The sequence below is a fragment of the Dichomitus squalens genome, assembly GCF_000275845.1.
Source record: "Dichomitus squalens LYAD-421 SS1 unplaced genomic scaffold DICSQscaffold_9, whole genome shotgun sequence".
Lineage (NCBI taxonomy): Eukaryota > Fungi > Basidiomycota > Agaricomycetes > Polyporales > Polyporaceae > Dichomitus > Dichomitus squalens.
In genome coordinates, this window is record NW_006766891.1 from 66380 (window position 1) to 89823 (window position 23444).

At 57.3% G+C, this 23444-nt stretch overlaps 6 protein-coding genes across 6 annotated transcripts; 4 read left to right on the forward strand and 2 right to left on the reverse strand.

The window, feature by feature from the left end:
* Positions 1-34: 34 nt before the first annotated feature.
* On the forward strand, positions 35-4699 carry DICSQDRAFT_103796 (uncharacterized protein). Its single transcript, XM_007364462.1, has 4 exons — positions 35-933; positions 987-1056; positions 1114-1769; positions 1842-4699. The coding sequence occupies exons 1-4, from the start codon at positions 79-81 to the stop codon at positions 4035-4037; spliced, it is 3777 nt and encodes a 1258-aa protein (XP_007364524.1). The 5' UTR covers positions 35-78; the 3' UTR covers positions 4038-4699.
* Positions 4700-5080: 381 nt separating this feature from the next.
* Positions 5081-9990, forward strand: DICSQDRAFT_103798 (uncharacterized protein). Its single transcript, XM_007364463.1, has 8 exons — positions 5081-5398; positions 5463-5642; positions 5695-5758; positions 5811-6362; positions 6415-6839; positions 6896-9255; positions 9311-9527; positions 9591-9990. The coding sequence occupies exons 1-8, from the start codon at positions 5125-5127 to the stop codon at positions 9599-9601; spliced, it is 4083 nt and encodes a 1360-aa protein (XP_007364525.1). The 5' UTR covers positions 5081-5124; the 3' UTR covers positions 9602-9990.
* A 519-nt stretch (positions 9991-10509) lies between these two features.
* Positions 10510-12335, forward strand: DICSQDRAFT_103801 (cyclic-AMP phosphodiesterase). The gene is made up of 7 exons (XM_007364464.1): positions 10510-10791; positions 10868-10898; positions 10952-11010; positions 11072-11198; positions 11260-11463; positions 11516-12129; positions 12181-12335. The coding sequence occupies exons 1-7, from the start codon at positions 10602-10604 to the stop codon at positions 12186-12188; spliced, it is 1233 nt and encodes a 410-aa protein (XP_007364526.1). The 5' UTR covers positions 10510-10601; the 3' UTR covers positions 12189-12335.
* A 10-nt stretch (positions 12336-12345) lies between these two features.
* On the reverse strand, positions 12346-15637 carry DICSQDRAFT_84185 (WD40 repeat-like protein). The gene is made up of 9 exons (XM_007364465.1): positions 15216-15637; positions 15050-15153; positions 14865-14992; positions 14602-14809; positions 13899-14549; positions 13707-13826; positions 13122-13648; positions 12956-13063; positions 12346-12899 (listed from the first exon to the last, which is right to left on the reverse strand). The coding sequence occupies exons 1-9, from the start codon at positions 15528-15530 to the stop codon at positions 12628-12630; spliced, it is 2433 nt and encodes an 810-aa protein (XP_007364527.1). The 5' UTR covers positions 15531-15637; the 3' UTR covers positions 12346-12627.
* Positions 15638-15868: 231 nt separating this feature from the next.
* DICSQDRAFT_179813 (EF-hand) lies at positions 15869-18896 on the reverse strand (the record flags this gene model as incomplete). The annotated part of the gene is made up of 8 exons (XM_007364466.1): positions 15869-16406; positions 16465-17049; positions 17105-17608; positions 17668-17731; positions 17782-17949; positions 17998-18292; positions 18353-18595; positions 18657-18896. 8 exons carry the CDS (start codon positions 18894-18896, stop codon positions 16022-16024), a joined length of 2484 nt encoding a protein of 827 aa, XP_007364528.1. The 3' UTR covers positions 15869-16021.
* Positions 18897-19747: 851 nt separating this feature from the next.
* DICSQDRAFT_58188 (uncharacterized protein) lies at positions 19748-21542 on the forward strand (the record flags this gene model as incomplete). The annotated part of the gene is made up of 4 exons (XM_007364467.1): positions 19748-19987; positions 20051-20278; positions 20338-21048; positions 21096-21542. The coding sequence occupies 4 exons, from the start codon at positions 19748-19750 to the stop codon at positions 21540-21542; spliced, it is 1626 nt and encodes a 541-aa protein (XP_007364529.1).
* Positions 21543-23444: the final 1902 nt, after the last annotated feature.

Genomic DNA, 23444 nt, shown 5'->3' on the forward strand with positions numbered 1-23444 from the left:
TGAGACTGGGCTCTTCATCTGTGCTTGGCCACAGCCGCGAGGGCAGCCTGCTCTTGTCTTGCATCCGCCACTGGCTCGATGCCCCCGTATCTCCTCTCTAGAGACTCTCCCCGTGCACAACATGGTCGTCGCCGCCCTCCCCGCGGTCAGTTGACTCGCTCCGGGTCTCTTTTCGGGGCTCTCAAAAATATAGTTTCCGCGCCCCTCGCCTGGTTAACCTCCTATGACGACCAGGAGAACCTATCGGGCAAGCGTGGTCGAAATCACAACGTTATTCTCGAGGACGAAGGCACTTACCACGAGGATCAGCCAAGCGCAAAGCGGAAGAGGGTAGACAGCCCCGAGCTCTCCGCGCCTCTGCAGCAACCCGCGACGCGTACTACTCAAGGCTATCTCGATGTCCCCGAGAACCTCATTTCCAAGCAGCCTGGCACACGCCAGAAGCCTGGTGCTCATCCTGGTCACGGCCGCTCCTCGTCGATGGCCACTGCCCCACCCAATCCCTTCGTCCAGGGTGCCCATCCTGCTCGTCGGACGGCCTCCCCCGCAGGCATCATGGGGTTCGGCCCGTATACTAGCTTGCAGCGTACCCAGTCAATGGACCCTCCGGCATATCGTGCGTTATCGCTCTCTCGCGATGTCTCGATGGAGGATGGTCAGCCTGGACCCGTTGCTCGTGATGTTACCATGTCGCCCTCCCGTCGTGACTCCTCCTTCCAGCTACGTGCTAGAAGCTCTCTCACCCCCCAGCCGATCGGTCAGACGTTTGGTCCTAACATTCGCCACAAGGAGCGAGATCCGTCGGAGCCCCCGCCGGTGGGGCAGCTCAAGACAAAGCCGGAGTTTCTCAGGGCGCCTTCGCAAGTGACTCAAAGTCGGTCAGAGCGAGACGTTACGACTCTCGGCTCGCTTGCAGAAGCAAATGGACGAATTGTGCGTGTACAACGCATCTCACTTGGCTTATCAGATGTAATAATTCCCTGCAGAGTCGATCGCCCATGCGCCAGCTCTTCCTCGGCGCTCGTCCAGGCACTATCTCTGAGAGCACTTCTGCACGTACGTCTTATAATGAGACTATGTCATCATCGCCACTTTTGACAAGCTCAATCATAGCGTATGCAATGCCCGTTAATGCTGCCGAGAAAGCACTCCATGACCTGGACGTGTACAAGACGCCACTGTTACCGTCCCGTCTCCGGGGTTCACAAACGATCCCGGATATGTTCAAGCCAAAGAAGACACATGCGCCTGTACTCATGCGCTCTGATCGCGAGCGTGAACGTAAGCCTCGGCTCGGCACATCTGAGAAGAATGGTAAGGAGAAGGAGGATGAAGCAGTGGCGTCAAAGCCTTACGCAGGCCGAGGGGGTATGAAAAAGATGCTTGCTCGCCGTAAGCAAGAGGAGCAGGAGGAGCTTGAGAAGGAGCGTGACAACGCAATTGAAGAAGATCAAGATGAAGTGGCGCAGAGAATTACCGAGGCGGAAATATCCGAAGTCCGGAAGGAATCCGCTAGGTTCCCATCACCCCCCCCTCCCGCGCCACCTGCTCGTCCCGTTGGTGGTCGCGAGCAGTCTTCGCTGCGCGTTGGACGCACTCGCACTTCACGCAACCATATTGCGCGTCCCGTCTCGAAGGCAAAGAATCGCTTTTCTGCTGCGTTTGACGATGATGAAGGTGAAGACGTGGTCGACGAGGCTCGGGAAGAAGAGCCGAAGAAGCTTCCTACGCTGTTTGAGAGTCCAAAGGGCTTCACGTTTGCGCAGGATGTGAGTGTCCGTATGCCATTTGGTGTTGCGAGCAATGTATACGATTCTGCGGTGATGCTGACTATCATGCAGAAGGCACCGGTACTGCACGACTCGAGCAACGCAAAGGAGCCCCCGATCTCAGCCCTCCCGTTCTCGCTCATGAAGACCTCCGCTGCGTCCACAGGTACGAATCCCAGTCCGAACCCACCCTTCATCTCCGGTCAGCCGTCAAAGTCGTCTTCGCCAACCGCTGCGCCTGCTCCAGCCACAACTCCAGCTGCACCCGCTTCTGAGGAACCCGCTTCGAAGGCTGCTCTCGCTACTTCCCCGCCTGTGCCATTGATATCTCTCATACCTCCCAGCCCCGCTCCTGCCAAATCGGATGCCGAGAGTATCAAGCTCCCTGCTTCGAGCATTCCCAACTTCTTCGCAAACTCGTCGATCTTTACAAAGCCCGGCGTTACAATTGCTCCTCCCGCTCCTGTCACGGTGCCGCCTCAGGCTTCTGCAGCTCCCCAAATTGAAGCTAAGGAAGAGGCGAAGCTTGCAGCCACGCCTTCGCTCTTCGGTAATATCCCATCCTTTGCGCCTCCTGTTACCTCTAAGGACTTGCCGACGTCAAACGCGGAGGCCCCCAAGCCCACACCGGCCCCAGCGTTTTCGTTCGGCGCGCCTGCGTCTGCGAGTGCCCCAGCGGCTTCGTCCTCCGGTTTTTCCTTCGCCTCCTTTGGCCAGACTAAAGATACCGCCACCAGCCAATCTACGTCCTCTTCCACCACGTCTCCAGTCATCGCCAAAGAGCCTGCGCTGGCTCCAATCGTTCCGGAGGTGAAGCCGTCGGCCTCCGCCAGCTCTCCATTCGCCTTTGGCGGACCAGCCACCAAGGCGCCGCAAACGAACACTGCGTCTTCCGGCCTCTCGTTCAGCTTCGGTGCGCCTGCGACAACTGCCACTGCTCCGGCTACCACGCTCTCTCCAGCACCATTCTCGTTCGGTCAGCCAAAGCCCGAACCTGCGAAGGCTCCGGAGGCTAAACCATTTTTTGGTGTTAGCGAACCTGCGAAACCGTCACTCTTTGGTGTGCCGCCTGCCTCCTCCCCTTCACCCTTCGGAGGTAGCCAGGATAGTGCCAGCGCTGAAGCACCTAAGCCCACGTTTACCTTCGGTGCGCATTCCTCGTCCACGCCTGCTCCTCCCATTGAGGCACCCAAGCCCCTGTTCCCGTCGACCTCTACCGGGAGCACTGGAGGATTCAATTTTGGTTCTACTGCGCCGACGGCCCCGACTCCCGCGACCCCGGCGAAGTCGCCCTTTTCGTTCAGTGTCACGCCGTCTACGCCTCCTGTGAGTACACCAGCTGACAACAAGCCCGCATTCACCTTTGGCACTCCGGCTACTCCTGCCGTCTCTGCACCTACAACGCTCTTTGGTGGCCCGTCCGCCAGCACTAATGGTGTTGATGTCTCGAAGCCCTTCTCCTTCGGCGCTGCTACCCCGGCGCGCTCAATCACTCCGCCTCACAAAGAGCAGGAGATGAGCATGGAGGAGAGTCCCACTCGTGGCGGTGGCATGGACATGAATGGCGAGTCGAAGCCTACAACTGGCTTTACGTTCGGCGCTCCCAGCACTTTGAACGCTTCGCCATTCGGGCAGCCCAGTCAGCCTGCGGCCAACCTCTTCGCGTTTGGCGCCAAGACGGAGACGAAGCCTGAGGTCAAGCCTACTTTCGCTAGCTTTGGTCAGAGTGCTACTTCGTCTCCGTTCGCTTTCGGTTCGAAGCCTGTGGAGAGTGTGCAATCGCCGGTTTCTCCTGCGCCATTTGGTTCTTCTGTGCCCTTCGGTCAGGCAGCCCCTCCCATCACGACCTCGTTCAGCTTTGGCAGCGGGGCGCCTAGCGGATTTGGCCAACCACCTACCGTCATCAATTCGCAGCCTGCAAGTCCGTCAACTTTCGGCCAACCCACGTCTAACCCCTTCTCTTTTGGGGTCACGCCCACCTCCGCGACTGCGCAATCGAACCCCTTCGCGTTCGGCAGCCAGCCCGCATCTCCTGCCATTGGCAATGCTGGCCTCCCACAGCCTCCTGGCTCGTCGGGCGGGCCTGCCTTCACCTTCGGAGCACCAAGCTCCGCTACCCAATCACCCTCCTCACCTTTCGGCGCCACGACCTCGTTGCCTACGCCAGGAGGAGTGGGATTCACCATCGGATCTGCTGCGCCTCAGCAAGGGACGTCTAGGCAGATCAAGAAGCTCCCGAACCGTACTCGCGGTGGAAGACCGCGGTAATCGACTAGGCATCACTGCTCGTAGGCACCACTTACCGCTTCTACTCTTGCTTCGATTCTATGTTATTGCCTCTCGTCTCCGCCCACAAGGATCTCCACATCACCCGTCCTCGCGCTGCATACACATCACATAACATACACATAGTCCGCCGTCTTGTCTCCCCAGAGTCTCTGTGTTCTACTTGTTGAGTCCATCCCCATCCATCATAGTATATCTCCATCGTGTACCGTCGCGCGTTACCCATCGTTCCGTCTCTCCCACTGTCAGCCACTGTCCTATACCATCGCAGCTGCCCCCTCTCGTTGACATCTCTGTTTCTTGTTCCCGCTATCTGCTCGTATCAGGGGACAGTCTCCCATCGTCGTAGTCTGATCACCCTTGGCTGAAGGCCAAACATTACATAGCTGTATCGCATCGCATCTGCATTGATCCACATAGTCGTTAGGTAGGTAGGTATATTCTCCGGTTAGATAGCTGTAGTCACCAGTGAGTCCTCACATTAGTTAGTCGTCCATATCGCACGCGCATTTGATTGCTCAGGGCTGAAGGCCTATGCATTGCGTATTATATTTGCACGCTGTTGTGCGTAGGAGTAGTAGTCGTCATCGTCTGGGCATCCCCATCGTCCTCATTGTTAATAGCTAGTCCTTGTGTCTCATCCACCCCCCTTACTACTGTCAAGGCCACTAGTGCTCGCAGGCCGAGGCGTGTATTGCAGGTTGAGGAGCACACGACCCTGGCGATCATCCAAGTGTGTCTAGCGATATCGAAGCTCTGATCTCATCTACCTGCATGAGATGTATCGGGACAAGACTCGGGTTGGCATCCATGTTCAGTTCCCAAGAGCCCTGCAGGCCCTGTGTAACAACTAGCAACCTCTGCTGCTTTCGAGTCGTCCTCTATGCGCTTGCTCCGGGTCATGTCAGACGGCTTCACGCGTTTTCGGCGGCTTCGGGTCATGGCCGGGTGCAGGGATTCCCACGGTGCTTGGGGTCCAGTGGTGAGACGCTGATGGACGTCAGCTTGGATTCAGACTCGCAAGCTCACTGCCCTGGCCGACGCATGCCCTAGTCCTAACTTATTGGCCATGTCCAAGTTCACCCCAACACCAGCAGAGGTTGCGGTCATCAACCAGATATTCGCCCAGGCAGACACCCAGAAGCTCGGTGTCATTACGGGCGAGGGCGCCGTCAAGATATTCAGCGGTTCGAAGCTCTCCCCCAGCGTGCTCGCGGAGATTTGGAACATCGCGGACGAGGACAACAATGGAGTGCTTACTCGCAAGGGCGTTGGCATTGCAGTGCGCCTGCTCGGACACGCGCAACGCGGCGAGACGATCTCAGAGGCATTGATGTACAAGCGTGAGCAGCCTCTTTCGTCATTACATTCGTGCGAATGCCCGTGCCTACATTCCTCCTTGAACAGCTGGCCCACCGCCCACTATCGAGGGTCTGCCACCCGTAGCAGTGCCGTCGAGTTTCGGAGTCCCTCCTGCGAAGTCGCCGCCTCCCACTGTGCCCGGTCTCCCTCCACTCACACCTCAGGACAAGGCCAAGTTTCTCAAGCTCTTTCTGGGATGCCACCCCACGAACGGCCTCCTCAGCGGTGAGTCGGGTTGCATTCCGAGAAGTTGCATGACGCCAATGCAATCTTGTAGGCGAGAAGGCACGAGATGTTTTCGTCAAGTCTAAACTACCGGTCGATAAGCTTTCACAAATATGGTATGCCCGCGCTCTGTGTTCCTTGTCAGTCACGTCAACAACTGCGTTCCAGGTCACTCGCCGATACCAAGAGTCGCGGTTCCTTGGACGCGACCGACTTCACGATCGCCATGTACCTCATCCAAGCGTCCATGTCGGGACAGCTTCAGACTATCCCCCCTACACTACCACCCTACGTATACGAACAAGCAAGGAACGGTGTCGTTCCACAAGCTACTGGTGACAGCTCACACATAAGCCCCTCCTTTACGGGTGGATTCTCCAACCGTCCAATCCAGCCGCAGTATACAGGACAGGCGCTCTCGCAGATCCAGGCGCAAATGACCGGTCAGACGTTCTCGTCAATTCAGCCGCAAAACACCGGTACCTTCAGGCCGACGCCTGCACCTCCATTGCCTGCGCGGTCCGCAGTCTCCCCTAGCTCCCCGTTCATCCCGCAACAGACAACTGGCGCACAATGGGACGTCACTCCGCAGGAGAAGGCTAACTCTGACCGCATCTTCGATAGCCTTGATCCGCAGAAACGGGGTTACATTGAGGGTGATGTAGCTGTGCCATTCATGTTGCAGTCCAAGCTGCCGGAAGAGGTGCTTGCTCAAGTATGGTACGCCCTCGTCCCGCTATGATGTTCTTGCTTCCGGCTGAGGTAGGACTAGGGATCTCGCTGACTTGAACAACGACGGTCGTCTTACTCGTGAAGGGTTCGCGGTCGCCATGCACTTGATTCAAGGGAAGCTCGCCGGCAAGGAGATACCCACGGCCATCCCTCAGTCGCTCGTTCCACCGTCGATGCGTGGTGCCCTTGGTGCTGCTCCCTCTCAGCCACCGCAACCCGCAGTTCCAGAGGCTATCAAAGACTTACTTTGGGATGACTCCCCGCCTCCGTCTGCCACAGCACCCGCTCCACCCTCGATCTTCCAACCTCAGTCCACGGGGTCAATATTGCAGGCACAGAGCACCGGCTCAATCCTACAGACCCAAAATACCGGTCGTCCTACTCCGGCCATGTCGCCGCCACCGCGCACTCAGCCGTCCGTGGTCTCTGATCCGTTTGCGAGCAGTCCGTTCGGTTCAAATGCCGGTGCGTTAGGTTTGACTGTATGCGCTTCTCAAATCATTCTTACACAATGTTTTAAGCCGTCTCGAGTCCCGCCAAGGATCTGCTTAGTGACGATGACGAGCCGCATACAGCTTCCCCTCCCCTCCAAGACCAGTCTGCCGAGATTGGCAACGTCAAGAATCAGTTCTCTTCTACCAATCGCTCACTGGAAACCGCGAAGAACGAGCGTGCCACCATCGAGCGTCAGCTATCGGAGCAGGCTGCCCTTCTCTCCAGCTTACAAACGCAGCTCTCCTCCGCTAAAGCGGCTTACGATACCGAGACGAAGCTGCTCAGCACCCTCAAGGAGCGCTATGCCGCCCAGAGCGCCGATATTCAGAAAACCCGCGAGGAGCTCATTCACGCCGAAAGTGATCTTAGCGCCACGAAGGAAGAGAAGGCTGAGGTCGAAGGTGCGCTCTTGCGCGAACGGGAGGAGGTCCGCGATCTGCAACGCAGGATGGCGGAGACCGGCACCTTGATCGAGAGCACTAAGGCAGAGCTTGAGAAGGTTCGCAAGGAGGCGAAGCAGCAGAAGGGTCTGCTGGCCATCGCTAAGAAGCAACTTGCGACAAGGGAAGCGGAGAAAGCGAAGGTCGACAAGGAACTTGAGGAGGCGACCGCAGAGCTGCAGGGCATCACTAAGGAGCGTGAAGCTGTGGAGGCCGAGCTGAACAAGGAGGAAGTCCCTGCAGCTCATACGAATGGACATGTCTCAGGCACGGCTACCCCTGACTTAGCCTTCGCAGCCGCGCAGCCCCTACCATCCTCGCTACCGACGTCTCCAGATGTCTCGCCTCCACCCACCAAGAGCAATAACCCCTTCGAAAGACTGGCGCTTTCTGGCAGCCCACGCCCTGAGTCGCCCTTCCTTCCGTTCGCGGCCACGTCTGCCCTCCCGACCCCGCCGACGGCTCCCGCCACTCAGGCACAGCCTGCTGCCGAAGATCCCTTTGGGTTCAATCATGCTTTCGATGCACCGGAGGAACCTCTCAAGCCTGAGGTCCCTGAACCAAGCACGCCCAAGGCGACTACTCCTGCTCCGCTTACCATTGGCTCTCCGAAGTCGTCGGAGATCATCTCCCCCGCTGAGACTGACTTGTTTTCGACACCTCCCACTACAGCCACTGTCCCCGAGCATACCAGTACTGATTCGTCCCCGGAGCAGCCATCGGAGGCGGCACGGTTCCCAGCCTTGGACGAGATTACGGCCGATGACAGCGTGTCGACACCTACTGCTCCCCCGAATGCGACCTTGGCTAGCCAGCAGCCAGATCATGAGGTCGACACTGATTTGACGCATGAGTTGAAGGAGGTCGAGGAGTCGGACAGCGATAGCAGCAGTGACGAGGAAGATAACGAGCCGCTCACTGCGGTAAAGGCCAAGCTCACTGAGAACGCGCCCGCGCAGACCAACGGTTTCTCGACTTCCGGCACCTCCGCTTTCGACGACTCGTTCGGGGTCTCTGACTCTAATGACCTGCCCAAGCAAGCTGCGCCTGGGGCGGCCGTCCCCAATGAGGACGTGGCAACCATGTTCCTCACCCCCGCTACGGCCAAGGAGCCACCCCCTTCTGAAACCATTCCTGCCGTCGCTTCCCCGAAGGCCAATGGTGCGGCCACCCTAGGTGTCAATGAGTTCGACCAAGCTCTTGGCAAGCTACCAGGCGTTGACGGCGGCGCACCTTCCCCGCAATTCCCTGGGGGGTTTGGTGAATTTGACTCCGCGTTCGAAGACAACTTCGATTTCGCGGCCGCGTCGGCCGTTCAGACGACGCAGTCCTCCGCCATCCCTTCTCCTGCGAGCGCTGCGTTCCCGCCTGCGCCTACCTCCACCAATACGAGGGGTACGAGTTTTGATGACGTCTTTGGGACGAATGCGGGCCCTACGTCAGCGTTCGCGCCCGCGCCCGCTCCTGCCCTCCCAACGTTCTCTCCTGTCGCCAGTGCCAGTCTGCCACAGCCTGCCCAATCGCTTTCGTTCGACGATGCCTTCGGCGCCACGTCTCAGTCCACGCAAGCCTTGGCTGCAAGCACTTCCTCGCAGAGCAACGGCACTCACAGCGGCTTTTCTTTTGAGGACGCATTCGGCGGAGATGAAGGCGTACTCTCCCTTGACAATTCTTTCACCACCCAATCATCGTATCAACCTCCTCCTGGCCCGCCTCCTGCTAGGCCAGCTCAGCAGCCTTTCCCCTCCTCCTCACCGCTCTCCTCTCCCCGCGGGTCGAGCTCGACGCAGCATGGCGATAGGCGTTCCTCCTCGCCTTCAGCACGTCAGACATCGCCACCGGCTCGTCATGCTTCTCCCCCTCCACGCCACTCATCGCCGAGACCTCGTCCTTCGACGGCTGAGTCAAAGGAGAAGGCAGCCGCGACTAGACATAACAGGCTGAGCGTGAGTACTGCATCTCATCTCTGATCCCACGGGTACTGACGAGTGTATATGACAGATCCGCTTGCCATTTGGGAGGAAGAAGAAAGAAAAGGATGCTCCGCCGGTGCCTGCGCTTGCCCAGCAGCAGATCGTCGAGGATCCCACACCTGCCGTCGAGGACGACGTAGAGGCGGTGAAGACGCTTTGTGGCATGGGTTTCAGCAGGACACAAGCAGTCACCGCGCTTGAGGAACACGGGTACGACGTTCAGAGAGCCCTGAATAGCTTACTAGGTACGTTCACATTCGGGGTTATGGGCGTCACGGATCTGCATTTGCTGACGCGCACCGCCGCAGGTACACAATAATTTGTTTGAGACGCCTGAACTTGAATGCTGTTTTGTGTCTATGGCTGTGAATGATTCGAAATTGTTTGCCACCGAGGGGCACCTGTACTCGTCACTCGTTCTCTCTCCGTGCTCCCCCCACCCTCGTTTGGATACCGTTATGATCCCCTTATTCCCTTATTCCCTCTCCGCCTCGTGTTCCGTTTCTGATGACCAAACTAAGTAATCCGCTATTCTTCCAAACCTCCGGAATGGAAACCTGGACGCTCGCTCGCTGCTTTTCCCCTTGTCTCCCTTTCCGTGGCACACGTGGCAAACGTGTTGGCTGTCGTGCCACTGCACGCCCGCTTCCTTTGTGTCGGATGGAGAGCGACAGTACGTACACTGACCCCTATCTGCCAATGTTATCCAGTTCCCCGACGTTTGCTGCTCTTGATGTGCTGGCTGTGTCTTGTCGCGCGCATGCGCATCCGAATGTGCTGCCGCCTGCTTCTGCTTCGCTGAGTCATAGTGGACATCGTCTATTGCACTGCGCTGCTTCTGCTAGATAATGTCCATTGCAGCAATTTGCTCAAGGCGAGTCATTAGCTTCGTTTCAAACGCTCTTCCCCGCCCGAGCTGTGTCGGGGGCCGGACTGTGCGGGAGCTGGATTGGAATTGGAACAAGCGAGCATTGTCGCAACAGTGCTGACGCCGCTTGGCCTGGCACTTCCGCCGTATTGCAACCCAGCTCATCCGTAATCCAGAAAGCAAGAGCCGTGAACGACGGCCCTTCATGCGCATTGTCCTCGCTCCCACCATCTTGCACCTCCAGTCAGCGCGCTTTACGCGAAATCCCAACGCTCAAAGGCCCAAGGCACACCGTGGTACATATTCTCGCCCACCTAATCCCACTTCCCTCGTTGCCCACTGCCCCGGAGAGGTCGCTGCGTTCACAGACTAGGTCCGACCTCGAAGTCCGAAATTGGCCGGCTTCAGTAGTTGCCAGCCATCGTGACTGCACCTGTCGACTTCGCGATTAATGTCGGGCTACTACGTCGGCTGTATCAGGACACTGATACGGCGGTATATAGCGACCATCGTCGCGTCCGGCTCTCGGCTACGGCAACGACTCTCGTTCTTCCCGCGTCGACTCTTCCGCGCACTCGCGTCCGGGCGACACTCCTTTGACGGCCCTATGGCGACGTTCGATATTGTTGTGGTTGGTTGTGGTGAGTGGTGTTCATCATCCGAACTGTGTGCTCGGCTACGCGGACTGGGCCCTGACGCACACGGTCTCTCGCGCAGGCGGCGGACCTAACGAATCTAATTTATCCTTGTAAGTCCCCGCGTTCCGAGCGGCATGGGACAGCCGTGGCTAACGCGCCACAGTTATTTGCTGAAAGCTGGCGACGCGAAGTGGCAGGACGGCATTGTCGCATTGGAAGGCGGTACGTGTTCGCTCTCTATGACGCGTTATGCTCGCACCCATTCCCAGTCTCCGCGACGCAGGCTCGGGATTCGGCGCCCTAACAAGGTTGTTGGATGCCCATCCTGACCTGTTTGCATCCGAAAGTTCGAACGAATCCGCGTCTGACGTCTCGTTGACCACTGCCGTGGATGTATATAATCGCATACGGTGCGCTGCGCCTTCCCTGCTGCCCCTCTCCCATATATGCTCATGTTACCACGGCGTGCAGATGCTATCTCGTCACTCATGCTCATCTAGACCATGTCAACGGTATGGTGCTCTCTGCCGGATGTGGAACGGGCCCAGCAAAGCTCGTGTACGGGACGAAAGAAACGCTACAAGGCATATCGACCATCTTCTCCGGAGAAGTATGGCCGAAACTGGCGAGTTGGGCTGACGCAAAGGAGCCGGGGAGCTGCCTGCTCTTGTCACCGTACGCTCCCTCTAAACTCGCACATCCTGAGGGCTGTCTAACCACTAGACAGGTTACCGCTCGAGACAGTGTACGCTCCAGTGGCACGCGACATCTCCGTCCGCTTGATGCCCATCAGCCACGGCCAGCGTTCCCCTGGCCACACATACCCCTGCTCCGCGTACTTCGTCCGACACGACCCGAGCTCGCGGGAGTTCCTCTTCTTCGGGGACGTCGAGCCGGACTCCGTCTCCCTCGAGCCGCAGAACCGAGAAATATGGCGCGTGGCGGCGCCCAAGGTGCCCGACATGCTGTCGGCCATCTTCATCGAGTGCTCGTACCCCTCTGGCCGCCCGGACGAGCTGCTCTACGGACACCTAAGTCCGGAGCACTTGATGCAGGAGCTGTGCGCGTTGGCGGTGGAGGTTGTCAGCTTCCGGCAGCGTTCGCGCCTCCAGGAGAACTCGAACAGGGCGCGCAAGAAGAAGCGGCGGAACACGGAGTCGCTGCCTGACCTGCGGGGTTCGTTGGCGGGCCTCCGCGTGTATGTCATTCACTGCAAAGAGGATCTGCAGCGCAAGTTCAAGGAACCAATACACACGGTGATCGCGAATCAAGTGCGGGAGCTGGTGGATGCCAAGGGCCTCGGCGTAGAGATCATCGCCGCTGAACAACGAATGCACATCAGTATGTTCCCAGTCCGGTCATGGCATACACAGACGTCTGACAGATGTCCAGGAATATGAACGGGACACGAACGCTCTGCTCAGAAACTGACAGACAATTTATCACGCAATGTATCATAGCCTCCCGACCTGACCAGACTCTCACTGTAGCCTTAGCCACTGTATCAATAGTCTTTCTCTCTCTCATCCATATCACCTCAGTAGAACTAGGGCCTTTGTGAAACATTCTGATACGAAGCACAAGTTGATGCTCCATTCCATAACAATACCATTATTTGCGCTCATAAGGGTCGTAGCGAGGTATATGAAGGTACAGGACAGCAGGAACAGAACAAACAAACGGCTGGCATACGCGACGTCGTGGAGGGGCTATAGCTATACCAACCAGCATACGAGCGATCTATTAACCACAACGGACGGGGTGCCAACACAATCCCTGTGAAAGGCGCAGCCTCAGCGACGAGCTGGAACCCTCGAGGCGCTCACGCACACTCTCGTCTCAAGACGTGGACGAAGCATACAGCTTGACGACGCCATCGGCGCCTGCGCTCGCCATGACGGGCAGCGACGGGTGGAACTCGACGTCAAGCACACCCTCGCGTGCCTTTTCGCGGTGGCTTGTGCTCTCCTGGATGCATGCTCGAGATCCGAGAATGTCCCAGAAGCGCACCGAGCAGTCGTGGCTGCCCGACACGAGGGCGAAGCCGGCTGCATCGATCGACAATGACGTGACGGCGTCGAGGTGTGCGAGCATGGAGTGCGTGCACTGGCCTGCGCGGGAGGGTCAGCGGATGCTCCGAAGCTCATTTGGGCGGACGTTGACCAACCAGTAATGGCGTCGAAGATGCGTATATGCTTGTCCTCGTGACCGGTGATGAGCAGCGGCATCGTTGGATGTGACACGATGCTGTTGGCCTGTGCAGAAATCGAGTCGTCTGCCCCTGTCTCTCAGCATACGGTCGACGGTGTTACATAGAACCACCTGCCACTCACCACCCTCAACTGGATCGATCTGGAACTTGGACAACTCCTTTCCACTCTCGATATCGAAGATCTTGATCACCGCGTTTTGATATGCTACGGCAACCTTCTTCAGGTCCGTCTTGATGGCTTCCACAGCCGTGGCGCCGGGCAAATCGCCCTCGGGGCTTAAGTCGGACGGTGTCTCGAGACCGTTGTATGACCACGACAGCCTCAACGAACCACCGCCGGAGGGTCCCGACACATCCCAAACTTTGACAAGACCCTCTGCACCGCAACTGATGAGCGTACTTTCGTCGCGCGCGAGCGCCAAGTCCCACACAGCGTCCGTGTGGCCGATTAGCTCGCCCCGTGCCCGCGTGGAGTCGTACGGCGCGTACGTCGTGTGCGACGGGGCAGGCAGCGCCCAAATGCGGATAGAGGAATCCAATGATGCGGAATACAAAAGCCCCTTGGAGGGCGAGTGTACCAAGCGGGTAATCGCTGCTGAGTGCCCGCGGAGCGTGAGCTGAGGCTCAACCTCAGTCGTCGGTCGTGATCTGTGATTAAACTCAGCCCAATGATCTACGAACGTTTCCGTGCTGGGGTGCTACGCACGCAGAGGACGCAAGACTGGCGACGTCGACCCGCCATATCTTGACGGTGCTGTCGTCGCCCGCGCTCGCGAGACAGAGCTCCGTCGGGTGGAACGCCAGTGCACGGACAGCATCCAGGTGACTACAGAATAAGTTAGTCTCTGGGGGCACAAGGAGGATGCGCTCTAATGCTGATCACGAGACTAAGACTGACTTCCTGAGTGTCCTCTTCGCCTTCCACGACTTCGTGTTCTCGCCTTCGCTTATGACGCTTGCGTCGTCATCGTCTACCTCCGCATCCTCGTCCTTGCCATCATCCTCGTCCTCCCGTGCACGCCTTTCCCATGCGCCAGCACCGCTGATCGTACTGCTGAGCTGGTGGCGAGCCTGCTCTGAGCCCTCCTGCGATAACCGGAACCTCTCCTTCCAGTCAGCACCATCGTCCGACAGCGGTTGGTCGGGCTCGTCCCTATCTTTCGTTTCCCCAGGATACTGCTGAGGCTGCGACTGTTGTTGTGATTGTGCTTGTTGCTGCTGTTGCTGCTGCTGGACCTGCTGTCCAAGGCCAGGCTGAATTTGTCCTCCTTGCTGTCCTAGCACGCCGGGGCCAGCGAGGCCAGGACGATCGAGGGGGTTCGTCTGCGGAGCAGCGGGCGCGGTCAAAGCACCGGACATCAAATTGAGCATAGCGAAGTCCTTGCCTACTTCTGGCATAACTTTACGTGGACGCCCATTGAACGCCATTGGCTCGAAAGGCGGAACGTTCGGCAGTTGAAGGGGAAGGTTGGAGTTAGCAAGAAGCGGACGGTTGGGAAGAGGGTTCATGGCTTGCGGGGACGTGAGATATGAGACTTCTTGCAAGCACCTGCGAAAACGAGATTCAGGAAGCGTTGGCGGAGGATACGCGGAGCACGTACTGCTTCAAGAAATCCCTACTCCGCGCTCTGCTCTTCGGGTCCCGGCCGGGAGGAGGCTTCCCCATGGTGCCGACCGTTCCAGCATTCGGGTTCACCCCCGTCCAAGCCGTGCCGCTTATCCACGTCTGTGTACGGCTGGGAGGTCCGCCAGAGGCGGCGCCGTTGGGTACCGAGCCCGTAGACATACGATCCGGCGGCAATGGCGAATCTATGGCAAAATGAACAATGTTGCATGAGGTCGGTCGCGCGACCATGACACGTACCCTCGCTGCGCGGCGAGCTGCCGCTGCTCGCGTCATCCTTGTGAGACGTAAGGGCAATCTGAGACTGCAGCGTCGCGAGCTTCGCTGGGGGGACCGGTTGCGTAGCGGGCGGGGCGAGCTGCTTAGAGCTGGCGACGCGACACGTCAATGTCGCGCCACAGTATGGAGTGACGACCAGCACGTACCGTTCCACCCTCAGAGCATACTCAAGCATCTTGATGCGACGCATCAAGTCGAGCTTTACATTGTCAAAGGAACGGCGTTCGCCCTCGAGGAGAGCAATGCGAGCCTTGCGGTAGCGCACAATGAGGGACACGGCCCTCTCAATAGCATACAACGACGAGGACTCACCCGCATCTCCGCCCTCTCAATCTCCCACTCATTTCTGTCGCGCTCGTATCGCCGCCATTCGGTCTGGAGAAAGTGAAGGACACTGGAAAGCGTGTAGTCTTGGCCGCTCTGCGGGGGAAGGGGAATTTCGGACGCTTGTGGGCCTTGCTGCTGCTGAGGAACTTGAGGCTGCTGCTGTTGCTGTTGCTGGCCAGGCGAGGGCTTGTTGGGGGCGGCGAGCGAGCCCAACATGGGTATTTGGATGATGTTGTGGGAGAGCGAGTTTTGTGGTGGAGGTTGTTTCGAGTTGGATCGCAGCGCCGCGCCGTTGATCATCGTCACCTGTTTGGCACAAACAACGTTAACAGTGTCCGCCCACGCGTCCCTCCCTTGCTCCCTTCGTCAATGTCGCCCGCTCACTGTCCAAGGCACTTTGAATGCCGTCTCTGGGGTCGTAAAGGGAGAGAGCCCTGCGCTCATCCGAGCTGCCTCGTAATCGTTTCTGCGCCAGCGCTGTAACACCTGCCTCGTTTTTCTGAGGCTCTATGCTTTTACGTAAAGTACGCGTCCAGGTTGCATCAACTGCCCTTTATCCCCGCCTTGTGACCTGTCCTTTGTTGGAGAGTCGGATGCAGGTCGATCATGGATAGACGGAAAAATTAGGACCCATAAGTTACCATACCATATGTGAAGAGATTATGTGTGTAATATATACCCCATGGCAGAATGCACTGACAGAATCCTGTCGTACTTATACAATGTGTGCCAGACGCTCCTATCCAAAAGCGAAATCCAGGTAGTGTGGAAAATAGTGTCTGTTCTATGTGCTACGTCGCATCTGGAGCAATGAGTTCGTACGGAGGCGGAGGCGTATCAGATCGAATCCCGTCATCCACGTCGTCTGGAAGTCGCACTGTCGTTGGGTCGAGCTGGACGGGCGGTGTAACTGGAGCTGGCTGTACGATCGGCTGCATTGGCTGGTGGCCCACGGACGTATGTCGCGACAATGTATCTCCTTGGTTCGGCATACTAGCTCGTCTTGGAGGCGTCGCGGTGGAGTCGGGTCGAGATAATGGAGCTGTAGGCGAGGAGGTCAAGGCCGGTGTAGGCGTCGGCAGCTCTGCGCCCGCAAGTTTCTGTCGGATGAGATGCATGGCCACGGCGAAGTCTTCTCGGGTCAGCTGACCGTCGTGTTCCGAGTCAGCCATGTCCCTGTGTAGGAATGGACTTCAGCTCCCATACTCAAAGGCAGGTAGGGTAGTGGACTGACCATATCGTCGCCATGACATCGTTCGGCAGCTTGGCACGGGCGAAGAATGGGACGGCCACATCGGACAGGAGATAGCCCTTCCTCTGAGTATCAAGCTGGTCGAAGTATCTATCATACCTCGCTCGCTCCTCGGGCTTGAGGTTCCATTGCTCGATGTTCGTCGGCTGAGATGGAACGTAAGTCATTACGCCCGGTGGAAGAGGCGACATTGGGAACGGCGTGGAGGGAGCGGGTAACGGCGTGGCAAAGGGCTGTATTGAAGCAAGTGTAGAAAGATGCGGCGAACTCCTCGATGAGCGCAGATTTGAGGGGCCAGCAGACGCAACAGAGAGTCTTGACCTATCTTCGCTACACGATGAAGCGTGCAGTGATGTCAGTCGAGACGTGGGCTGAAGATACTGTGGCGCGTCAGCAACAATGCCTGTATATGCGTCATGATGTTCTTCAGGGAGTGATCCTGCGAGGAGTCCAGGAGGAAGAGAGTGCGGTAGATGCTGTCCGTCCTTTCTCATTTTAACGAGATGCATGGCCATCGTGAATTCGTCGCGAATGAGGTAGCCCTTACGATTGATGTCGACCAGATCCCTGAAAACAGCGCCGCGTTTGGTGAACTACCTTGACGAGGTCGCGTATCACGTACCATATTCGACCAATAGCATTTGACGACAGCCCGACTTGGCGAATGTATTCACGCACAGCCTCGCCTTTCACGCGCCCCTTGTTCCTTGGATCCAGTGTCGAAAAGACATGGTCAGCCTGAACCTTAGTCGCTGGCGAGATCTCCCAGCCCAAGGAGTTCGCTTGGGAGGTGGAAATGGGTGTATTCCTGCTCGATGGGTGGCGGGGAGGCGGATCCGCAAACGGCGATGTTGTCGGAGTGCGCATAGGCGGATCCGCGAATGGTGACGCTGCGACTGGAGCAGTTGACCTCAAAGGATGTAATGGCGGTGCAGGTGGCAGGTCAACATGGTTCGGGGTCGAGACAGGCTGCGGACTCCGCCGCCCAGCCTCGTCGTACACGTGTTGAGGTAGAGAAGTGGGGACCGTGAAAATTTTGCCGGTCATCAACGCTTGAATGAGGTACATAGCGATAGTAAAGTCGGTGAGATCAAGGAGACCGCGGCGATGTACATCTGCCAAAGCCCTGACGAACAGACGACATGAGCATGCAGAGTAGACATGGAGACGGGAACCGCAGCGTACCAAATCTGTTGCAACGTCTCCCGAGGAAGCTTCGATTTCATGAACACTTCTCTAGCTTGTTGACCTGCACGTAGTTTGAGTACAAGACTTACATTGACATTCACGAAACCTTACCTGGCATGAAACCGTTTTGCGCACCCGAGGCTTTGAATATCTTCTTGAACTTAGCCTTGTCATGCATAGTAAGAGGCGGCAGTGCACCGAGTATCATCCCTGATGAGGGGCCGGCAACGGGTTCGGAAGGGACGGGTGAGATATTTTCAAGCACAGCGAGAGGGCCAGCTGAGCAGCGTGTCAGACGCGTATATGGACATGTCGATCAAAACTTACGTCGCTTGACCAAACGTTCAGTCACTACCGCGCCCTTCTGTGCATGCCCAATCAGCCGCAACGCTACTCCAACACCTTGTCTATCCAGAAGACCATCTTTGCTGTCTACGCTTGCAATCTCCCATATTCTTGCAAGTGCGTCTGGAGGCAGGTTGGAAGCGCTGAATATTCGAGTCGCGGTCTGCGGATTGATCTTGCCTGTACGCTCGGAATCGCCAGTGGAAAAGACCCAATCGATGAGAGGGGTCTCCTCTGTAGAAGCTTCATATTCCGCAACAGCAGTCAGAGCTTCGATCTGAGCCATGGTACGCTGTTTGTGAGGTAGGAAGCACGTCGAGCACATTTTGGAACGTACAAGGCGTTCGGTCTTCCGACGTTCCTCGGCCTCCTGCTCGATCGCGATGCGCTCGAGGTCCTCATACATCTTCAAACACTCGGTGAGGTCTCCGTGTGCAGCGAGCAACGACTCGAGCAGCTGCTCCTGCGTGGTCTGCACTATTGATCTTGCTACATGCCGCGACTTCTCTGCTTCGGTGGTCGCCCATGGAATCTGCGACCCTATCAACTCATGAGATGCACGAGCCCGTCCTACAAGTTCCTGCGCGTCCGTACATCGGCTTCCAGAGGACAATCAGCCACAATGAGTACAGATACAGTACCTTTGTGATGTCATTTTTGAGCTCCTGAGGTTTGGCATACACGAGCACCTCTTGCAACAGCTCCGCATTCCCTCGGCCGACCTTGCAAACGTTGAAGAGCCGCTGGACGTCATCTTCGGGTGATATTACAGCACCGTGGACTGGCGCCTGTGAGTGTACTGGTGGTGGACCCGGGGGCGGCAGATAGTAGGGAGCATGCTGGGTGGTAGGCGAAGGACCGTCTGGAGGCAGGAGGATCATGTATAAGGGAGAGAAGTGGACGGGCGGCGGACGCCAGAGCGTTGATATCACTTCGACTCACAACTGTAGTGGTTGTTGTAAGCAGCCCACGCTCGCGGTGGACAGCACAGGTTTCCCGGATGGGATACGATGGACCGGCGCCGGAGAGGCATGTTGCGGTCCAAGGCTGGGGCTTGAGATGATCACGAAGCTCGCGCGGGCTGTCGACAACGTCGTCGATAGCACTTGAAGGACTCTGTATGAGGATACTGAGGGAGCTCTCACCCCCGTGCGCAGCTCAGCTGTGCGCACGCAAGCCGCCGGCCGCGGCCTGGCACTATGTACTTACTGGGCAGAACGTTGGACAGATACATAGATGCCGCGGTACACACCAGGTCACCTGCATTTGTGGCGAGGGCATACACACTCGAGCTTAGCGCAATCTGGGCTGAGGCGTATGTAAAGATACAACGGGACATGTGAGCAGCCGGCGCAATCTGCGAGGATTGTCGGACAGAAAGCTGGTCGTGGCAACACTCGCTCTGCAAGTCGTTATGCCAGGCCTGTTGTGCGTTCCCTCTGGATTAGCGGCAGTTGTGCCGATATTCTGACAGGAGACCATCCCTTAGGGGGCTGAAGAAATACCATGGCCGGGGCCTCGTGTCGGGGCGAACAAGGGAGTTTCACACCCGCGAGCGCCTGTCTGACCGGGCGTACTTTTTCCATCAACGACCATCTTCGCTGTCTGGTGCATTGTCCACTCCCTCTGTTTCTCCTATCCCCCTCGCTGTTTCCGCTTAACGAGTCATCTTCACGACCAGCCCTGTATCATCCTTTACTAATTCATCGCAGCTATATCCGCCTCATCCATCATGACTAGCTCCTCTACCCCAGACATCGCTGCCCAAGTCGCGACCCTTTCCCTTGGCACCCAGCCCTCTCAGCAACGCCTTCATGATGCTTATGACTACGATGGCAACTCGAGTGGTAATGGTAGATCCCCGTACCACTACTCCACGTCTCCTCCTATCCCTGCCCAGTCGCAGTACAATCCGCTCGGCATGAATCAGTCCCCCCTCAAGAATAAGGCTTCTCGTGCCGCACTGCCATCCGTAGGTCCCATCCAAACTCACCACTGCGATAGACAACTGCTGAGCCCCTGTTGTAACAACTAGCAATGGCTGGACAACTCGGCAGGCATCCCTGACAATCGCTCTCTGTCGCCCCCAAATAATTCCGACCTGTCCTCGTCCGGAGGCTCCCCGCCCTTGAGTCACATGCACGCACCACAGCCGCCAATCACCCCCGGCACACCTGCGGGAGACGACGAAATCATACCAACCGCTATCGTCATAAAGAACATTCCCTTCAATGTCAAACGCGAGACTCTGCTCGATATCATAGTGAGCACGCTTCTCGTTTCCCTCGCGGATCAGAACGGTGATTCTGACCGAACCTGTAGGCATCACTGGCGATTCCAACACCTTATGCGTTCAACTATCATCTCGACCAGTCGGGCCAGTTCCGTGGGCTCGCCTTCGCTAATTTCCGGCAGGCGTCTGATGCAGATGCCGTCGTCGCGGCGCTCAATGGGTTCGATGTGCAAGGACGCAAGCTCCGCGTTGAGTACAAGAAGGTGCTCCAGGCAGGAGAGAAGGAGCGGATTGAGAGGGAGAAAGCGATCCGTCGAATGCGCTCCATGCAGCTGGAGAAGGAGCAAGCCGCTATGCAGCAGCAACATCAGCAGTCACCGTACGATGAGTTCGGATCTGTTCTGTCGACGCCGTTCACACCCCAGCGCTCGTTCTCAGCCTCCAACGTGTATCAAAGTCAGCAGTACTCTCCTCCTCAGATGCCTCCTCTGCCGACCTCGCAGTCCTTCAACGTCTCCTCCCCGCCACTGCCCTCCGTGTCTCCCGGCCTTGGTGGTGGTGTGAAGTCCTCCAACGAGCTTGACCTCAACGACCCGTCGACTCTCGAGATTTACTCGCGCATCCTGCTCTTCAAGGACGATCCCATGCGCGATGAGCTCGCGTTCTCACGGGCCTTGACGGCAAAGCAGCGACGTGTGGTACACCTCGTGGCGCAGAAGCTTGGTGTCTACCACTACTCTGTGGGAGAAGGCGATGAGCGTTATGCTGTTGTGACCCGCATCGACCCCAACCCCGTAAGTGTCAATGATTGACGGTTGCTAACCAAAGACTGAGCCATTTCCACCAGACGGGCCGGCAGACGCTTTCTCGCGCACCTGCGTCGTACTTGTCGCCGACATCTCCGATGTCCGCGCAGTCGCTCCGCGTCAAGAAGTCCATGCCTGACATGAAGAGTCTCCAGCAGGCGGCGCCCCGACTCACCACGCGCTCCTCCAACGGCAACATTCGTGAAGGCTACGCGACCATCGCCTCTCCGTCCCGCCGCTCACCTGGCTTTGCCGCACTCTTTGGGAACGGCGCGTTCGGCGGGAATGGCATCCCTCCCGTGCCTACGCTCCCTGCTAGTGTCTCAGGCCTGAGCGGCGCGGGCGGCGGCATGGATAGCCCGACCGGGGTCGTACGTCAACCCCGTGGACCTGGCGTCGGTGGGTTTGAGTCGAGGCGCGAGCGCCGCGAGAGTCAGACCAACCGTGGCGGCTTCGAGGCGCGTTCCCATGAGCCGCTGGAGATCTAAGGCGGCAGTAACCGCGGTCAGGTTGCGACCCGCGAGCCTGGGCGGGTTGTGAAGCACTATGAACAGGTTACATCCCATTCGTGACGGACTCGACACCCTCGTTCTTCCCAAAGCTCTCGTGGGTTTTGCATCGCCTCCCGATATGCGCTGGTTTTTGCTTGCGGTTGCAATTGAAGTTCTGTCTATCTTTTGTCTAGTTCCCCCTCGACATCGGCAACCCCTTTTCTCGAGCAGGTATCCGTGTCTCCTGCACGGCAAAGTATCTTCCGCGCATGTTTCCCCCTTAATCCGGCAGGCGGTCCTTGCGGCGCATGAGACCGCGCCAGCCGATCTCCTACACCATGGTTGTTTGTTCCTACGATGAAAGCCACTTATTTCCTCGTTCGGATTCAAGTCCCTTCTTGCATGCTAGGTACTTTTCCTCATCACGCTCCGCCATATATCATAGTCGCCTTTGCTCATGCGCATTTCATGCTCGATTCTCGTTCTTCTGGCCCGTTTCCTCTTCCCCATTTCCTGTTTGATCCCCCAATCCTCCTATCAGTAAGTCTTGGTTGTATGATTGAACCGATATCGCCAGAGTTAGACTAAGTGCGACGATGTATATATTGGATGGACGAAGCATCAATTGTTCATGGTAGTATGCAGTCGTGCTGTAACACATGTTTTGCTCCAACGTGGTTTGTACAGAAATGTGCGAGCGTGATCAGAGTTCGGAAATTGTGACGTCAATATGAAGGCAGTCCCCTTGAACATCAGGCCGTTTCTCGAGCTTCTCGGACGTGTCTTGAGCGGAGGGTAATTACGGCCTTGGTAGTCTCCTGTATAGTATTCGTTTTCAGCAGCAGCGCTTCGAAGCCATGTTGAGCCCTGGTGAGAGCACATATTGCGGAATCACCTTTGAGCATCTCTGGAATGCCCTATGTCCATCGGGGTTACAGTATACACTGTGCTATCAAACATCTGTTCTCAGCGACGGCGCTTGTAGACGATCTTGAACACTGGTGAGACCCCATCTTGCAGTACTCACCTCGTTGCGTCCGGGGATGAATTTGGTCGGTATTCCTGTGTAGCATCCGTTCTCAGCGGTGGCACTTGGGGACCTGCCTGAACCCTGGTGAGACTCTATCTTGCAGTACTCACTTGAAAGGCTCGAGGCATAGCAAAGATCCTGCGTAGTATCTGTTCTCAGCGGCGACTCTTGCAGACATCTTGAACCCTGGTGAGACCCCATCTTGCAGTACTCACCTCGTTGCACCGTCCGTCGTCCCGGGACAGCTTTGGTGGGTTCCTGTGTGGCATCTGTTCTCAGCGGTGGAACTTCGGGACCTACCTGACCCTGGTGAGACTCTATCTTGTAGTACTCACTGCCTGTGATGGCCCTCATCCTTCAAGGCGCGAGTCATAGCGAAGATCCTGTGTAGCATCTGTTCTCAGCGGCGGCTCTTGGACGCATCTTGAACCCTCGTGAGACCCTATCTTCCGGTACTCACCTTGTCTCTCAGACCGTTGTCCTTTACAGCGTTGGAGGACTGCACCGTGCTGGTGCCACCGTCTGCATCGGCTCGGAATCCTTCTTGAACCTTGGTGAGACCCCGTCTTGCAGTGCTCACCTACTTGCGACCTGCATCTAATCCCTCCTCAGCGGCGGCACGCGATACCTTCTTGAACCCTGGTGAGACCTCGTCTTGCAGTACTCACCTTATGACCTTGCTCTCGATGGGCGGGCGGCTCTGTAAAGTGGCCGTTCTCAGAGGTTGTATTGCTCTATATCCTGGTGAAGGAGGACAACGAGATAAGGGTCAGCAGAGGCATGAAGAGGGTCTTTGTGAGCCTCGGCGAGAGAATGGAATGAGACGTGAAGTGTTCGGAAAAGAGAGAGGGGCTCCAAGGCTGATAGGC